Here is a 16,445-nt window from a genome sequence, read left to right as displayed (position 1 = left end):
TGAGATTTGTACTTTAAATTGGAGAGCAAAAAGGTTTATAGCCATCTAAAATGATGGATTAATGGTAAAAAAAAATCTGGTTTTCCACATGGTGATCAGCAGAGAAATGTAACACATTTTCAGCAAATGACACAATGGGCCTCTGGGTACAGACAGCAAAAGGCACCACCACCTCTCCTACACAGGACCAAGACAGTCGCGTTGCTTTCACACCTGCCCTGTTCGGTTCGGTTCAGTCGAACTCAAGTTCATTTGTCCCCAAAGTGCGGTTCGTTTGGGCAGGTGTGAAGACAGCAATCACACTCAGGTGTGCACCAAAACAACCAGACCGAGACCTTCTTGAAGAGGTGGACTCGGTTCGGTTACAAACGAACTCTGGTGCGGTTCATTTGTGGTGAGAATGTGTTCCGACCTGGATCTGAACCAACTGCAGTCACATGACACATTGTTTGGGTTAAACATGAGCATGTTACAGTCCTGGAGGATTATTAATGTGCACCTCCTCCTGTACTGCCTTAATATGCACATTCAGCACATCCAATGCATCAAAACATTGTTTTCTAGTTGGAGCCGCGCCTCGTTTTCAAACTGTATGGTTTGACTAAAGTGAACAATAACAGCAATACAGTCCACGATGAGCAGCGCTAAAATCAACCTGCGTAGTTGCCCCTCCATTGTGACATTAGAAAGTGTCACATTTATCTTGCAAGTGTACTCTTCTTCAACGTTTTGTTCACTTCCTGGATTTTTCCCGCATGGAAATTCTGACCAAGGCGTTTGATCTGGTCCACTTTGAGACAAAATTAGTCCCTGATTCGGACCAAAGCAAGATAACTCTAGGTCTTAAAGCACCGTTAGAGTTTGTGGTTGTGCGTCTCTTTGTGGTCGTTATGCATCATTTGGTGGTTTTATGTTTCTTTGTGGTGATTTTGTGTCTATTCGTACTGATGGCCTTATGGTTGTTTTGCCTGCTTTTGTAGTTCTTTTGTGTCTCTTTCAGTTCCTTACCATCTCTTTGAGGCCTTTTTGTGTCTCTTTGTGGTCATTTCAAGTCTCTTCCTGGTTGTGTACGTGTTAATTTCAGTGGTATTTTGCAGGTGAAGGCCATTGGGGACCCCCAGGCCCATTCAGTAATCCATCCATGGGCCTGTTCTCTTGAGAGTGTAGGAAGTCTCTTATAAGTCTATTTCTTTTACTGTGGGATATATAACTGTTTGGGGTACATTTTCACATCACAAACTGACTATCAAAATATATACAGTATGATAACTCCTTGGGCATCTGCAGCAAAATTCAAATGTTCAACCGTACAGACACAGAAATATCACCTGGACAGGCTGTCAATCCGCACTCCATGTTTGGTCTCTGTGTCTTTGGAGTCCATCTTGATGCTGAACTCTTTGTCCACCAGCAGGACGAACGAGATGGCCCCTGAGTCTGGCTTCATGTACAGCAGGCACGAGTCCTTCACCACCAGCCAGCTACACAACACACACACAAACACACACACAGTCCTCATCAACATAATAATCATCATCAGGATTTGTGTGTAACGCTCTGCAGATCTCGAATGAATGCTGTGGAGCATTTCTTATATCTCTCATTTTAAGGAAAAGGTGTAGGAAGAAAATCATCATGGGGATGTAGGTGGATGGACAGAGTGTTTCAAACGTGTGGGATTTTTTTGTGTTGTCTTCAGAAAACAACAATAAGAACTGCTCACATAATAATTTGGCTGTGATGAAGAGAAAGAAAACAGACAAACAGATGAAGCGAGAGGCAAGCATGTGCCAATGCAGCTGGGCCGAAGATGCTACGAAGATTCTGTCAGCAAACTACAAAACATCACGACAGCCGAAAGTAACACTTAATAAGATATTATTATTATTGTGGTTTTAAATATGCAATGAGTGGTCACTGGCTTTTAACACCCACACTCTGACAGCTTCCTGCCAGAGATCTGAGTCTGGAATGTGTAATTTCTTTCGTACATAGCTTCCATCACACCTACATGTAGACATGTTTGCCAGTTAAAGAGAGAAATTCAAAAGTAAAATAAAAACATGGATCCTTTATCTGGTGTTTTATCACACTTGTGAACTGTAGGCAGGATTGTTGCTATATAAAGCTGTTTGATTACAAGAAGAAAAAACAGTCACAAGCAGTGAGATACAAATTGTGAGTATGGCAACAAAAACAATAGCAGGGACAGACTGAAAGACAAGGATAAGGTTGAAGAGAGCGACATACAAGGACAGAGGTAACCACACACCGTTTGGACCAGCGGTAGCAGGCCTGGCTGTGACCACAGCAGTTCATGCCAGGAATACGATGTCCGCCTGAGCGCTTATAGATCATCCCTTCCCTGCAAGAGACAAAAACGTCAAGTATCTTCAAAGAAAAAAGGACGTTGGGGTGGAGGGAGAGTAGAGACTTTGAATATTGTGGTGGATCTGAAAACTGCCCAGTTTTTGCTGTTGCTCAAACTACAGATTGTACTTCCGCATTTTTGTATGCCTGTGACCACAGACACAAAGAGTATCTCTCAACTCGGACCAAACTCAGATCAAACAGTGAAACTAAGCAGTGCTGGTCATGTACAAACCAAGATTCTGTTACTGTATTGCCTAAAATATTTTCATTAACAAATCTGAGTGCACTTTTTGGCTGTAATATGGGAATTTGCGAGCAGGAAGTGGGCGTCATCTTGTTTCCTGCGGGGGGTGGGGGGGGAAACGAGAGACAAATGGTAAAAACAAGCAGTGCTGATCAAATATAAACTAAGCTTATTTTACTGCTTTGCCTAAAATATCCTCAGAAACATATTTTCATATATATTTATATTTGCGAACAGGAAGTGGGCACCATATTGTTTCCTGGGGAAAAAAATCGAAAGAAAGTGGGGAAACTACGCAGGGCTGATCAAATTTAAACCAAGCTTATTTTACTGTATTGCCTAAAATATCTTCATAAACATATTTAAGGGCGCTTTTTGGATATAATGTGGGAATTTGCTGACAGGAAGTGGGCGCCATACTGTTTCCTGCAAAAAAAAAACAAAAACAAAGGGGAGAGACCAGTAAAACCACGCAGTCCTGGTCAAATATAAACCAGGATTTTACTGTATTGCCTAAAATATCTATCGAAACATATTTTAGTGCACTCTCTGACTGTAATATGAGAAACTGCAAACAGGAAGTGGATGTCATACTGTTTCCTGAGGGAAAAAAAAAAAAAAAAAAGAGAAAACGGTAAAACTAAGCAGCGATGATCAGTTATAAGCCAAGATTAATTTAATGTATTAAAATATCTTCCTAAACATATTAAAGGGCACTTTTCGGCTGTAATATGGGATTTTGCAAACAGGAAGTGGGCACCATACTGTTTCCTGAGAAAAAAAAACAAACAAGAGAAAACGGGAAAACTAGGCAGTGCTGATCAAATATAAACCCAAATTACTGTAGTATGTTAACTATTTCTCAACCTAAAATGTTTTCCAAACATGTTTTAGCTTGCTGTTTGAGTTCGTTATCAGCCACCCACCATGTTGTTTCCTGTGGAAAAACAGCCAAGCTCGTATTATGTCACCGACCAGCAGGAGCGTTTAATGGTCTGTTGCGGCGCTGTGTATTCTGGTAGTTGGAGGTTTTTCTACCTCTTGAGCAAAATAATATGCCACAGCTATTTTCCTGTTTTCTCTGGTCATGTAGTACCACATTCTAAAGTATTTGCATCTTTATATTGCATAGACAGCCCAGTCGAATGAGAAGACCTCTTCTCTTTCAGCAGGGAAATACTTCTTCAAAGACAGAGACATGTTCATCCTGATCCTCTAGATTTCAGCTCAAGTGCTTCACTCTGCTGTGAACCGTTCAGTGCTTATCCACCTGACACAAGAATTGTTTTTACAGATGGGTTGGGGGTCGGGGGGTTTGGAAGAAGAGAAAACACTCACAGTCCTTTGGGCCCCAAGTCATGAATAAAAGACAGCTGGCTGACGTCAATAAACTCCATCTGAGAATAGACAGGAAGAGAAAACAAGAGGATTCACACAGTGACTCCTGTAAAAAATACATACTGTGCACTTAACAAATCGACATGTGACTCTGAGCAGGCAGCTGTCGCAGTACGTCCACACATACCATCCACCTGGAGGCAATGTGAGTCATCGTCAATGATCTCAATATGTGTTGTCATCTCAGCTCAGATATTAACTTTCAATGTGTCAGAATGATGCATCGTATTAATATGTGAGCACATAACACGCACGATGCTCAGACTAAACCTCCTATTGATTTGTTTTAAAGCTCATTTCACAATTGAGTTAAGGTAAGTAAGGGTGAATGTAAGGTTTAGTATGCTAAAGAGTACACACTGGACGATACTGGCCTAAATATAAGGTGGTACTGGTGATAAGTCACTTCCTTTTTGCATTGTACTTGAAAATCATATATAGTAAATGAAAAGCAGTCGGCAAAATACTACTGTATATGTAACATCCTGTCACATTAAATATTTTTATGTCCAAAAATGAAAAAGAAACACTGTCTTTTGTCTTTCTCACAGTACTGCACAGTGTTCCTCCTCGGGGCATTTAGCAGATTTGAAAGCATTTGCTAGCTTAAATAAGCAGCAATAAAATACTTAAATATGCTGAGTGTGTCAACATAAAGCAGACACAGTGTGATGGGTAAACATATTAATCATCTGTGTCAACACTCACTGTTCCACCATGAGGACAGAGCTTAGCAAAATACTGAAAAATAATGTTGATTGTATTTACTTTTACAGAGCATCTACATAAGCTGCCATGATACATTCTGCTCATATGAGGTTGTTTTGAGGTCATGTTGTGGCTCCCTGAGGTGTTTTGTGTCTTTTTTGTGTGTTGCCTTGTAGTGTTGTGTGTTGTAGTGTGTTGCCGAGGAGAAATGTTTTAGAAACTAAAGAGCTAAACTGACCATTTTATAGCATTTTAAAATAAAAATCTTAGATTAGAGATTCTCAAAGTTTTGATATGTGAGTGCCATTTGGGTAACCAGTGTATGATTGAAGACCACAGAGGAAGTCCACACACTATGACTTTTTATGACATACTATACGACTTCTTATGGTTATGCTAAAAAAAGACACTGTTGATTATATTTAAGTTTGCAATGCATTTACAGTCACTAACAGGATACTGTAAAATTTTCAATTTAACCCTTTGAAACCTATAAAATAGGGAAAAACTACATTTATAATTATCATTACTGTATATTTAAAATTATGTTACAGAATCATTATATTTTTTCTTGTGTTTCTAACTTTCTTTTCTTTCTTTTTTCCTGTATTTCTTTCCATGTTTTTTATTGTTGTTGTTTTTTTGTTTGTTCGTTTAACAAATTTTCTTGTTTTTAATTTTCTCTTAACTTTATTTCTTTTCCTTTTTTTTTTTTTTTTACAAATTTCTTGCTATTTTTGGGGGGTCATTTCTTCTTTTGTTCCCATGTTTTTGAAAAAAAAAAAAAACCCCAAACAAGCCAATTTCGTCAGCTTTCAAAGGGTTAAAGCTGAGTCCCAATTATATGCCCAGTCCCACATTTTGACATGTACAGGCCTTTATATGTCAAAATGTGGCTACACATTTTGACATATAAAGGCCTATCTCAATTAGAAGCCTGGACTGGTTGCCAAGCAGTTTATTTATTTAATTATTTTTTTAAGATTATTTTTGTGGGCTTTTTTCCTTTTTAATGACAGTATGTGAAATGGGGAGACAGATTATATTTCCCTTCATTGCTGAGCAACATTTTTGCGTAAAAGGAATTAAGGGCCTGTCCCAAATATAAACCTACTGACTTCAGTGATTGGAGCAAATAATAGCTCGGGCTACTCATTTAAGTTTTACATTTGATACATATGTAGAGATATTTCTAATACACACACAATAAGTACAAACTTTAACTTGTAGTTGATCAGGCAGTCATTGTGTGGTTACGTGACAGCTTGCAGTGCTCAGTATGATTACTCACAGTATGGTGATATTTGCGGTACATGGCCATCTTCAGCAGCTTGTTCAAATAGTCTTCTAATTGTCTCTGTAGAAACACATACACTATATTTGGGCCATTGTGAGTATTTTAAGGACAAAATCAAAGCACATAATTACCAACATGCACACACACACACACACAGTCAGAGAGGGTATTAGAGGATACATATGCTGGCAAGGAGTTTAGTGCCATGGCAACAAGCGAGTGCCAGGAGAGCTCCTTGCCACGAAGTTAAGATATGACAAGAGTGAATTTTCCAACCAGAACAGGAAACAGGCAGAAAGGCTGCAGGGCTCTGCAGCGGTGCGACGTACCCTCCTGCTGGAGACCTGCTCATCTCGCACCAGCTCGTCTCCGCTGCCCCTCGGCAGGGAGGGCATCTCCCTCACTTCACTCTTCCTCACTGTTCGTCTCCTCACTGTGTGGCTGAGACAGAGACAGAGGAAACTGAGATGATGATGATGTTAAAGTCCAAGCTATTTCAAAATTGCACAGTGTTTCCATACTTTGTCCTTGAAGTTTGGGGATGAACTTTAAGCACAAACAACTTCTGGGTGATGGCTTTTGTTCCATCATTGCCCGAAGCTAAAAACTCAAGTTTCAGCTGTTATTTTGACACATAAGTTCCTGTGTATCTTGCCGCGAGCAGTTGTGTAGAAAAGCAAATATAAAAGCTTGAATAAACTGACAGGTTGCAGGTTGACTCACTGTTGTGTGACATCAACCAGGGATATAGAACGGCAAAATGAACATTTATTCAACTGAAAACAACACGACTTCTTATTTTTGAGGCAAAAAGCAAGTACAAAACAATTGTAAGAATCCATCATGTGCCCCTGTCTATAACAGAATTAAGTCAAGATCACAGACAGGGAGAGAGAAAGAGGGAGTAAGGCAAAAGTAAATCCTATTAAAATTCAAGGGCAACATTCCTTTGTCTTGAATATCACCAGAGAGAGAAAGAGGGAGGGAAAGAGACAGAGACATAAGGGAAAAAGAGGAAAACAAAGGAAGGGAGTTGAGATGCCAGAGTACCACTGTACTGTTTGCAAAAGTTGATAAATTATTACATTCATGCATTTTCCGTAAGCTGGAGCTGAAGCCTATCCCAGCTGGGACAGGTCGCCAGACTATCACAGGGCTGACACATAGAGACAGACAACATTCACACTCACATTCACACCTACGGACAATTTAGAGTCATCAATTAACCTGCATGTCTTTGGACTGTGGGAGGAAGCCGGAGTACCCAGAGAAAACCCACGCCGACACGGGGAGAACATGCAAACTCCACACAAAAGGAAAGAATTGTTGCTGCTGTCGCTGTCAAGGAAACACCTGGATTACTTTCCATTTTCCTCAGTGTCGAACAACTACCATAGTTTCCATAACTACTTCGATTGTTCCACCATCATTTCCTCTAATGGGACTAGTAACCGCCAATAAGTCACATTGAAACTCTTTGGTACCTGCTATGGATAGCTACTGGGAAAAATTAAAGATTTATCGTCTTCCTGTTTTGGTTATGCAACGGTTGGCATTGCCAATCGAACCCTCCTTTTCTTAGGAGATTAAACACAATGGCAGACACAATGGCATAGGCTAGTAAATACGAGGTTTATAGGGAACCACTCTAAACACTGATGGTGTAATTATTCGAAAGCCATGACACTGTGCAATCAACACTGACTTCATGATGATAATCTAAAGCAAAAATTTCCACTTTAAATGTTGTGTCTTGATTGTTTCATCCAAACACAAACGGAAATTGCTGAGCATACTGACTTCCTGGAGTCCTTTTGCTGCCTGGCAACTGTTGCTGCATTCAAGCAATGCCAGCAGAGTGGGAATAACAGGAAAACTTCGGTCACCACAATATAAATGAACCAAGGAGAATAACACCTCGTTTCCACTGAGATATGTGTACATAGACAAGGCAACAGGAAGTCCATTCATTCCTATGTTTGGCTAACAGGCTGCTAACTGGCTAACAGGCTATTTCCTTCACTTCAGTTGCCTGTGGTGATCGTCAACTGAGTTTGTCTGATTAAAAAGAACTTGTTTATCTAGTTTTAACACACTGTGAATGAGTGATGTATTCTGCTAAAATATGGTTATACATTATATACAGCTAGATCGTCATTATGACTTGCTCAGCCGTTCATACGTCTTTTTAAATAAATATTTCATACAACATGCCATGTACCTGGCAGGTCCTGTTTCTGTCCCGTTAAAGTTCCGAGTACATGTTCCAAACTACTGTATGGTGAAAAACGGACAGAATTAGCCTCTCCCCCATGGCTACAGGTAGTTTCTATCAGGTTTCTTTCCATCGGTAAGGAAATGCACTTCCTTGCATTGGACACTAGAGGCATCATCCATGTATTTATAGATCTACAGTAGAGCTTAGATTCTCTGCCCAAGCCTGAACCCGATCCGACCCGTAGGCTGAGTCCAGCTGTAATTTCCCGCCACTATCCTCGGGCTCAGACGGGTGAGGCCCCTCCTTGACGGCACTACTGGCCACGCACATGTGAGTTGTTGACGGTGACAACGTGTGTGTCAGCTTCGTCGAGTGTACGAAGTGCAGCACGATGCTGGTACATACCAGAAAAAAGACGGGGACCTCGACAGATGACAGAGGCACATGACGAAGGCTTGCCATCGACGAGACGAGAGTCAGCCTTCAATGTCCACGTTCGTATCCTTAAAAAAAATGTCGGGTTTAAACCAGGCTCAGGCTCATAATTACAGTTAAAGGGACGGGACGGGCTCGGACAGAACATGGATTTTTGGAGCCCGATCTAAGCTCTAATCTATGGACATCAGTCACATACGTAAGTGGAAATGAGGTGTTAACCTGTTTTTTAGTAAAATTTACACTAGATGTGCTGGCAGATTTCTTTAACTTCAGACAGCCAGGCTTTCTGTTTCGCTTTGTTTCCAGTCTTTATGCTAAGCTAAGCTAAGCTAAGCTAATCATCCTCTGGTTCTAGCTTCATATTCAGACATGAGAGCAGCATTGATCTTCTTATCTAACTCTCAAGAAAGCAAATACGTCTATTTCCCTAAATGTAACACTACTCTTTTAATATGTTATACCTATACTCTGCGGGATTGTTGGTTTCTGTGTTTACACATGTTCACTAGCAAAAGTGAAAGTAAAACCAACCCAAAGTTCAGCCTTATTTGTTGTTTCGCCTCACTAAATTTGCATTTTTTTCAGTGCTGTGTCTCTTGGAAACCTGCTGCCGACCATCTGGCACCTGGCTGCTACCTTTTGATAAAGCCTCGACCTCACCTGAGCACCCATAACTCTCCTTAGTTCTGTATGAGCCTATGTATTGTTTTTCAGGAAAGACCTTCGTAGTATAACTTCGTGTGTGCACTTGTGTGTGTTAATCACACTGTGGGTAGAGAATCCTTTCGTAAAGTAACACTGTGGGGACTCAGGTAGGGACAGAAAGCTTTTTTCCCCACAAGGTCAGTGCAATGTGACAAAAACAAGTGTGCTGGTGGGAGTGTAAATCTACCAGTATGTGCATGTGTGTGTGTGTGTGTGTGTGTGTGTGTGTGCAGGCACCAACCTGCGTGACGGCAGCGGTATCCTCATGAAGGTCTTGTACGTCCTCAGCTCTCTGTGAAGCTCCATGAAGTGTTTCTCCTTCCTCTTGACCACCCAGGTAAACTCACCGTGCTTCAGCTCAATCTTGAACACCGCTGGCAGAGACTGAAGATACACACACAAGGTGGGAAAGAGATATTGGGGCAAACATTGGGGTTAGAGTCATTTTAGTTGCTGTGAGATGGTTGTTCTAAAAGCAAAAATTCATATTCAAATACATAAAGAATTGCAGCAGACACTAATTATAGAGGCTTTTATCCTGTGCAGCTCATAATTAACATCTGATCCCTATATTTTCTGAAATAGAAACAACCAAAGCTAAGGAGTGCCACAAAAGATAGTAATAATATCTGGATTGTTTTGTCATTAACAGTGTGTGCAGTACCTTGTTGACACTCCTTTGGTGCGACAGGTTGAAGCGGTCTTGTGCCGTGGTGAATCTCTCCACCTCAAGTATCCGGGCAGTAATGGGAACAGTGGAAAGGTAGACCTTTGCGCTGGCTTCCTTGAAGCCCACTGTGGCATAAACAGCTGAAAATGCAATACGACTGTCCCCTAGGAGAAAGACAGAGGCGGGTGGTTAGCGTGATTTTTTCTTTTCTTCTGTTTGTGCATGTAGGAGTTGTTCCGGCTGCTTAGGAGCGAGTAGGCTGCATCGCCGAAAACTCAGCCTTTGTTCAAGATTTTTTACTTTGCAGTGTTGGGTCAAATGTTTCTGTTTATGCTCTGGTAAAGTTTGTGAGATCTAAATTATGTAAAGGAAAAATCCACCCTCATACTCCTGCACTGTTAGACACAAGCTCAGTTTCCTTTTGTAACTCAATTTTGTCAATTTTCCACACTGACAGACAATGTGAGCCCACTTTCCCTCAGCCTGGCTGGTTCACTGTCCCTCAGTTGTCCTACATCTCCCAGAGATCCTGCGTACAACCCTTGGAGGACATTCACATACTTACTGATATGAGATTATATCATCACAGAAACATTGCTTATGAATGATGAATCTAGTTCACAATCTGACAAGTTTCCTGGAAGTTTAATCTCTTGAGGACTTTACATAACAGCCTACTACCAGCTGATCTGTTTATCACTTGAATAACTGACTGCTCTGTTCAGCTGAGAGGTTTGCCAAGTATTTAAAGCAATCACAGTGGCACACTCTTAAAAATAAAGGTGCCAAGTAGAACCATATCTGGCTCTTCTGCTTCAGGTCCCCACAGGTCAGCGGTGTCTGGACTTTTTTGAATGGGGGCCAGATTAGATCATGTGAAAATACGTTAAGGGCCAGCTGCTTCTTACATCATATGGGTTATTAAAAAAAACACATACAAATGAAACATTCGCAACTGTTTAATCTTTCAGTGAAAAAGAATTCAATTTTCCATCACTGTGGAAAGTGGCGGCCCTCGCTGTCAGCTTAATGGCCATGTCTGCTACCTGGTAGGAAATATCTGCTGTTATACAACCATTAATTGCTTGTTTACAGTTTATGACAACACATTAGTTCCACCTGCGCAGTTCCTATTTGGTGCACATCTATAAACTGTATGATAGTTCTGCTATTGTGCAATGAACGGAGCAGATGTAGAGTGATCTTGCATGATTAACAGATGTGTGTTTTGGGCCACAATTAGTATATTTTAAACAGCAAGCCAGGGGCGGGCTCCAGAGGGAGTTCGGAGTAGAACCACCTCTTCTTTGCATTGAGAGGGGTAAGTTGAGGTGGTTCGGGCATCTGATCAGGATGCCTCCTGGGTGCCTCCCGTTACAGGTGTTCTGGGCACATCCCACTCGTAGGAGGCTCAGGGCAGACCCAGAACACACTGGAGGGACTACATATCTCATCTGGCTTGGAACCCCTTGGGGTCGTCTGGGGTGCTTTGCTTGTCCTGCTGCCCCCGTGACCTGGCCACAGATAAGCGGACGAAAACGGATGGATGGATGGAAGCCAGGGGCCATTTAAAATCATTCCACAGGCCACAATTGGCCACTGGGATGGACTTTGAACATGCCTGCCATAGATGAACCCTTTTTGGTTCTTGGTAAATCCTTTTATAAAGGTTCCACCTGGAACATTTTCAGACAGCTCTACCTAGAACATAGCATCCATGGTTATACCTTGGACCATCTGTGAAAGGCTCCACCCAAAACCACCTGTGAAAGTTTTTACAGAAAATCCTTCTATGGGATAACGTTTCCATCAAGAACCCTCTCTGGGGGATCTATCCAGAACCTTTCCACCTTGCTAGCAAGAACCTACCCAGGGGTACTACCGAGAACCCCTTAATAATCCAAGGGTTTCATCTAGGACCCACCCAGGACTTTCTGCTGAGAACTCTTTTTTATTCCACTAATTATGGTTTTAGTGTAACAGATTAGTCTGTGGCAAAGGAAACAAAGGCAAACAGCCTTAGTCTTCATGACACTCCTAATGGGCCATTAGTGATTGAAGGGATACTTTGCGGATTTTCAGCCAGCTTTGTATCACCGCAGTGTGAGTAGTACGTGTAAACGAACTGTGTTAAACTTCCCGCCATCCGACCTGTGCCTAGATATCCCTACTTTCCCCTGGCAAAACTCTGCCGGGTGACACTTACTGATGCAAAACACGTCATCCAGATGAGTTTTGCTTGCTGTCTGGGCTGTTTCTGGAACAGCAGGCTGTACTGCATCTTTGTATTGCCTGCCACCCATGCCGCCACAATGGACACAAAGAGTACAGAAGCAGATCAAAAGAGAGATCCACCTCTCTCACTGTCTGTCTCTCAAACTTGGACTTGGAAGACAGTATCTTTTCTATATGATGTGAAAATGATGATAAACACAAGTAAAACTGATTGATCAATGGGACATCAGGTACATCCACGTTTAAAAAAATACCATTGAAAACATGGGTAAACATTTAAATTTCTGAGGGTGAGGATCTTTTAATATCTATGCTTTCAACAATCCTTTAAAAACTTTCTTTCAAAATGTTTTTTGGATGAAAATGGTTCTTATTGGAACCCTTAATCCTACAAAGAACACTTTTCTTCAAAAAGGGGTTCTTCAGAAGCAAATGGTTCCGGGTACAACCTCAGTCTTTGGAACCCTTATTTCACTGAGGGCTATTTGTTTTGTTTATTGTTATTGTTTTATTTAAGGTATCACCTTATTCTTGGGTGAAATGATGGAATCACACTACTTGAGCCAGACAGAAAATATGCAAACACACACACACACACACACACACACACACACACACACACCTATGTTGTTTCCATCATAGTCATTATCCTCTCCCTCCCCCATGTCCAGCTCTCTGGTATCCAGGCTCTCCACAAGCTCGGCCATCGTGATACCGTCGTGCGCGTCTGGGGCCGCTGTGTTTTCCTCAGAGTTCACCAGGTTAAGGTTACTGGTCGTGGGCGGGGCTTTACCCAGCATGCTCAGCAGTTAGCCCCAAGAGCAGGGCGAGCCTGGAAGAGAAGACAGGAGATATTATCATTTCATAAATGAAAAAAAAAGACATGGGTTGGGTCAGATCACTTAGAAATGTAGTCAGTTACTGAATATAAATTATACATTTTTGTAATTAATAACAATAATAATATATTTAATTTTTAGAGTGCTTTTCTGGATACTAATTAGCAACGTAATTTATTGAATTACAAAAATGTCATCTAATCTAAACACTGTTGGGATACTCCAAATCAGTTCCACAAAATAATACTCTTAATTCTCTTTAAACATCTCTAAACATTTTTTAATGTAAATAAAAAGCATTTTGCATATTGAACATTTATACCTGGTCAAATCAAATTACAATAAACTGACATATCTTAAAGACGTAATCAAAAATGGAATCAAGCAATCTTTGACAATGCAACTGTAATCTTACTACACATTTTTTCAGATGTAATCTGGGCTGATTACAGTAGACTACACAATCCTAATTACATGTAATCCATTATGACCCAACGCAGAAACATCAAATGCTGTGGAATCAAAGGGAATTAGAGAGTGACTGGGTTCATATGTCCATGTTGTTGTAAACTATATGGCTGTTTCCTGAGGGTACATAGACTCCCATGGAGACAGACTGTCACTCGACCTTTCATTATGTTGTGATTAAGAGAGATTACACAAGACCCTGATGTTCTATTATAAGAGTTCTGTGAGGACCGCAAGTATGCAGGCTCTTTAATAAGCAGGCAAATGTTCTGTAGTCACAGCTGGAATAGCTTTCAATGTCACATGTGCCCACTGCCCCAGAGACAAGGAGACAAGTTCAGTCCAGTCCTTACAGTCAACAGAGCAGGTGACAGAAGTGAGTGGGTGCACAGATGTCAGAAGTGTTCAACTGGCTTGATCTGGTAACTGCATGAGCCCAAACATGATTCACATAATTTTTATGCTAATAAAACTGTTGGGAAGAACCTGCATTTGTTATGTTTCTCCATCTGTCTGTGTGTTTTCTTATTGTATCCGTATAGACAAACCATTGTGTTGATCAGTATCCCTGGAACAACAATCTATTTAGGAGAACTGTTTATTCAGCACTCTGTCACTGATATGCCAGAAAGCCATTAATTTTGACATCTAAAAGAAATTAATTCATTAATTCATTCATTTCTGTAACCGCTAATCCTGTTAGCAGTCGAGGGGGGACCAGCTGACCCTGGGTGAGACAATAACCCTGGACAGGTCACCAGACTATCACAGGGCTGACACATAGAGACAGACAACCATTCACATTCACACCTACGGACATTTTAGAGTCACCAATTAACCTGCATGTCTTTTGACTGTGGGAGGAAGCTGGAGTACCCAAAGAAAACCCACGCTGACAAGGAGAGAACATGCAAACTCTAAACAGAAGGGCTCCCCCACCCTGAGGTTCGAACCCTGAGTGGGGCAACAATACTAACCACTGTTCCACCATGCAGCCCTATAAAATAAAATAAAATAAAATAAAATAAAACAAAATAATAATACAAAAAAATCCAGAAAATCATTTATTAAAATCATCTTATTTTGAGTACTCAAATAATTCTAAAACCAGATATTTTAGGTACTGAAGAAAACAAAACATAAAAACCTGGAAATGATGTGAGTGAATGAGGTTTTTTTCATATTAATATTTATATAAATAATAATGTAAAAAAAACACTAGATTTTTCTCATACAAAATGAGCATTTTCTTATATTAATATTTTTTTAAAAAATCAGATTTTTCCCGCATAGTATTTCCAGGTTTTTATGTTTTGTTTTCTTCAGTACTTAAAATACTTGTTTTGAGAATTATTTGTGTAGTCTGAGGACGATCAGAGGAACGAGAACATTGCTCTAATTGAGTGATTTTCTGAACAAAGTGTCGCAGCCCCATTTGAGTTTGGACAGCTGAGGAGTTTTAAGCATGTCCTAATATGGGGAGCTCCTTAAACTGTGGCGTGGCACTGTCATTAAGCTGAGCTGGTCATCATTCACTTCAGTTTTTGACTGAATGACTGAATCTAAATCATCTGTAGTTCAGTGATTCAGTGAATTATTTACTAAAGTCATGCACACCCGGCCGCCCCAACCCCAACCAACCCTTCCTCTCCAGCACCTATGCAGCGTTGATACATTTCAATGAAACATGTGTCAGTCACCCTTCCTGTGACCTGACTTCAGAGACATTCCTACGAACTATCCTATTTAAATCCAGTTAATGACAAACTAACCCTCTGACTGACCAGTTTTTCATTACCGACACACACAATGAAAGAATGAGCCGATATCCTCCTCACCGTCCAAATCATGTGTCATAATCATACACCCAAATCAAACTGTGTTATCATGAGATTAATGACTTATTATGTACTCATACTGCAGATGACATTCTTGTTACTACATGATAATGGGGAGCAAAAATGACAGCAAAAGAATGACAGATTGACTTCTGGTTTCATTCCTTTGGAGACAACTCCCAGTGAAGCACCCAATGGTTCTTGGGGGATATGCATCTCAAAAATAGAATTGAGTGCTATATAAATCTCATCCCAGTATCACTTTGGTTTGTTACGTAACCAGAAAGCATGGAATCTGTTTCCCCGCAATTCCTCCAGCAGCTGCTGGAAGGTGATGACCCCATCTTTCCTGTTATTTGTGGTGTCCTAAAATATGCTGCTATTTGCTTCTGTTTTCCATTCTCCTAAGATTTTTGTACTTTAATGATCCTATTTAAAGTTATCTTCATATAACAAGTTTTGCACAACTGACACAAAAATTCTGTTGCTGACCGTGTCCATCCCTTTATGACCACAGTGTACCCATCTTCTGATGGCTACTTCCAGCAGGATAACGCACCATGTCACAAAGCTCAAATCATCTCAAACTGGTTTCTTGAACATGACAATGAGTTCACTGTACTCCAGTGGCCTCCACAGTCACCAGATCTCCATCTAAAAGAGCACCTTTGGGATGTGGTGGAACAGGAGATTCACATCATGGAGGTGCAGCCGACAAATCTGCAGCAACTGTGTGATGCTATCATGTCAATATGGAGCAAAATCTCTGAGGAATGTTTCCTGCACCTTGTTGAATCTATGCCTCAATTTATCAAGGCAGTCCTGAGGGGAAAAGGGGTCCAACCCGGTACTAGCAAGGTGTACCTAATAAAGTGGTCAGTGAGTGTATAGTAAAGTCACAGAGCCTCTACTTTCTGCTGAACAACCTTGTCCTGCTTAAGAAAAGTGCAAAGATTAAACAACCAAAGAGTGAACAGAAAAACTGCCAAACTCTGAATTTGTAAGAAAGAATCA

General features: G+C 40.8%; 1 protein-coding gene across 2 annotated transcripts in view; it reads right to left on the bottom strand.

Moving 5' to 3' along the window:
- pld1a (phospholipase D1a) overlaps positions 1-16,445 on the bottom strand; it is a 57,328-nt gene that overhangs the window by 21,896 nt on the left and 18,987 nt on the right. For both annotated transcript variants that reach the window (XM_033642400.2, XM_033642399.2), the window contains exons 2-9: positions 12,909-13,118; positions 10,046-10,215; positions 9,623-9,765; positions 6,350-6,461; positions 6,015-6,080; positions 3,956-4,014; positions 2,273-2,365; positions 1,329-1,481 (exon numbers count right to left, since the gene is read on the bottom strand). In XM_033642400.2, the coding sequence (XP_033498291.1) occupies positions 1,329-1,481; positions 2,273-2,365; positions 3,956-4,014; positions 6,015-6,080; positions 6,350-6,461; positions 9,623-9,765; positions 10,046-10,215; positions 12,909-13,086 (974 nt within the window). In that variant the 5' untranslated portion in view covers positions 13,087-13,118. The remainder of the gene's footprint in view (positions 1-1,328; positions 1,482-2,272; positions 2,366-3,955; positions 4,015-6,014; positions 6,081-6,349; positions 6,462-9,622; positions 9,766-10,045; positions 10,216-12,908; positions 13,119-16,445) is intronic.

The sequence above is a fragment of the Epinephelus lanceolatus genome, chromosome 15, assembly GCF_041903045.1.
Source record: "Epinephelus lanceolatus isolate andai-2023 chromosome 15, ASM4190304v1, whole genome shotgun sequence".
Lineage (NCBI taxonomy): Eukaryota > Metazoa > Chordata > Actinopteri > Perciformes > Serranidae > Epinephelus > Epinephelus lanceolatus.
The sequence above is the reverse complement of the archived record's forward strand: the minus strand, read 5'-3'. Positions and strand labels throughout refer to the sequence as shown.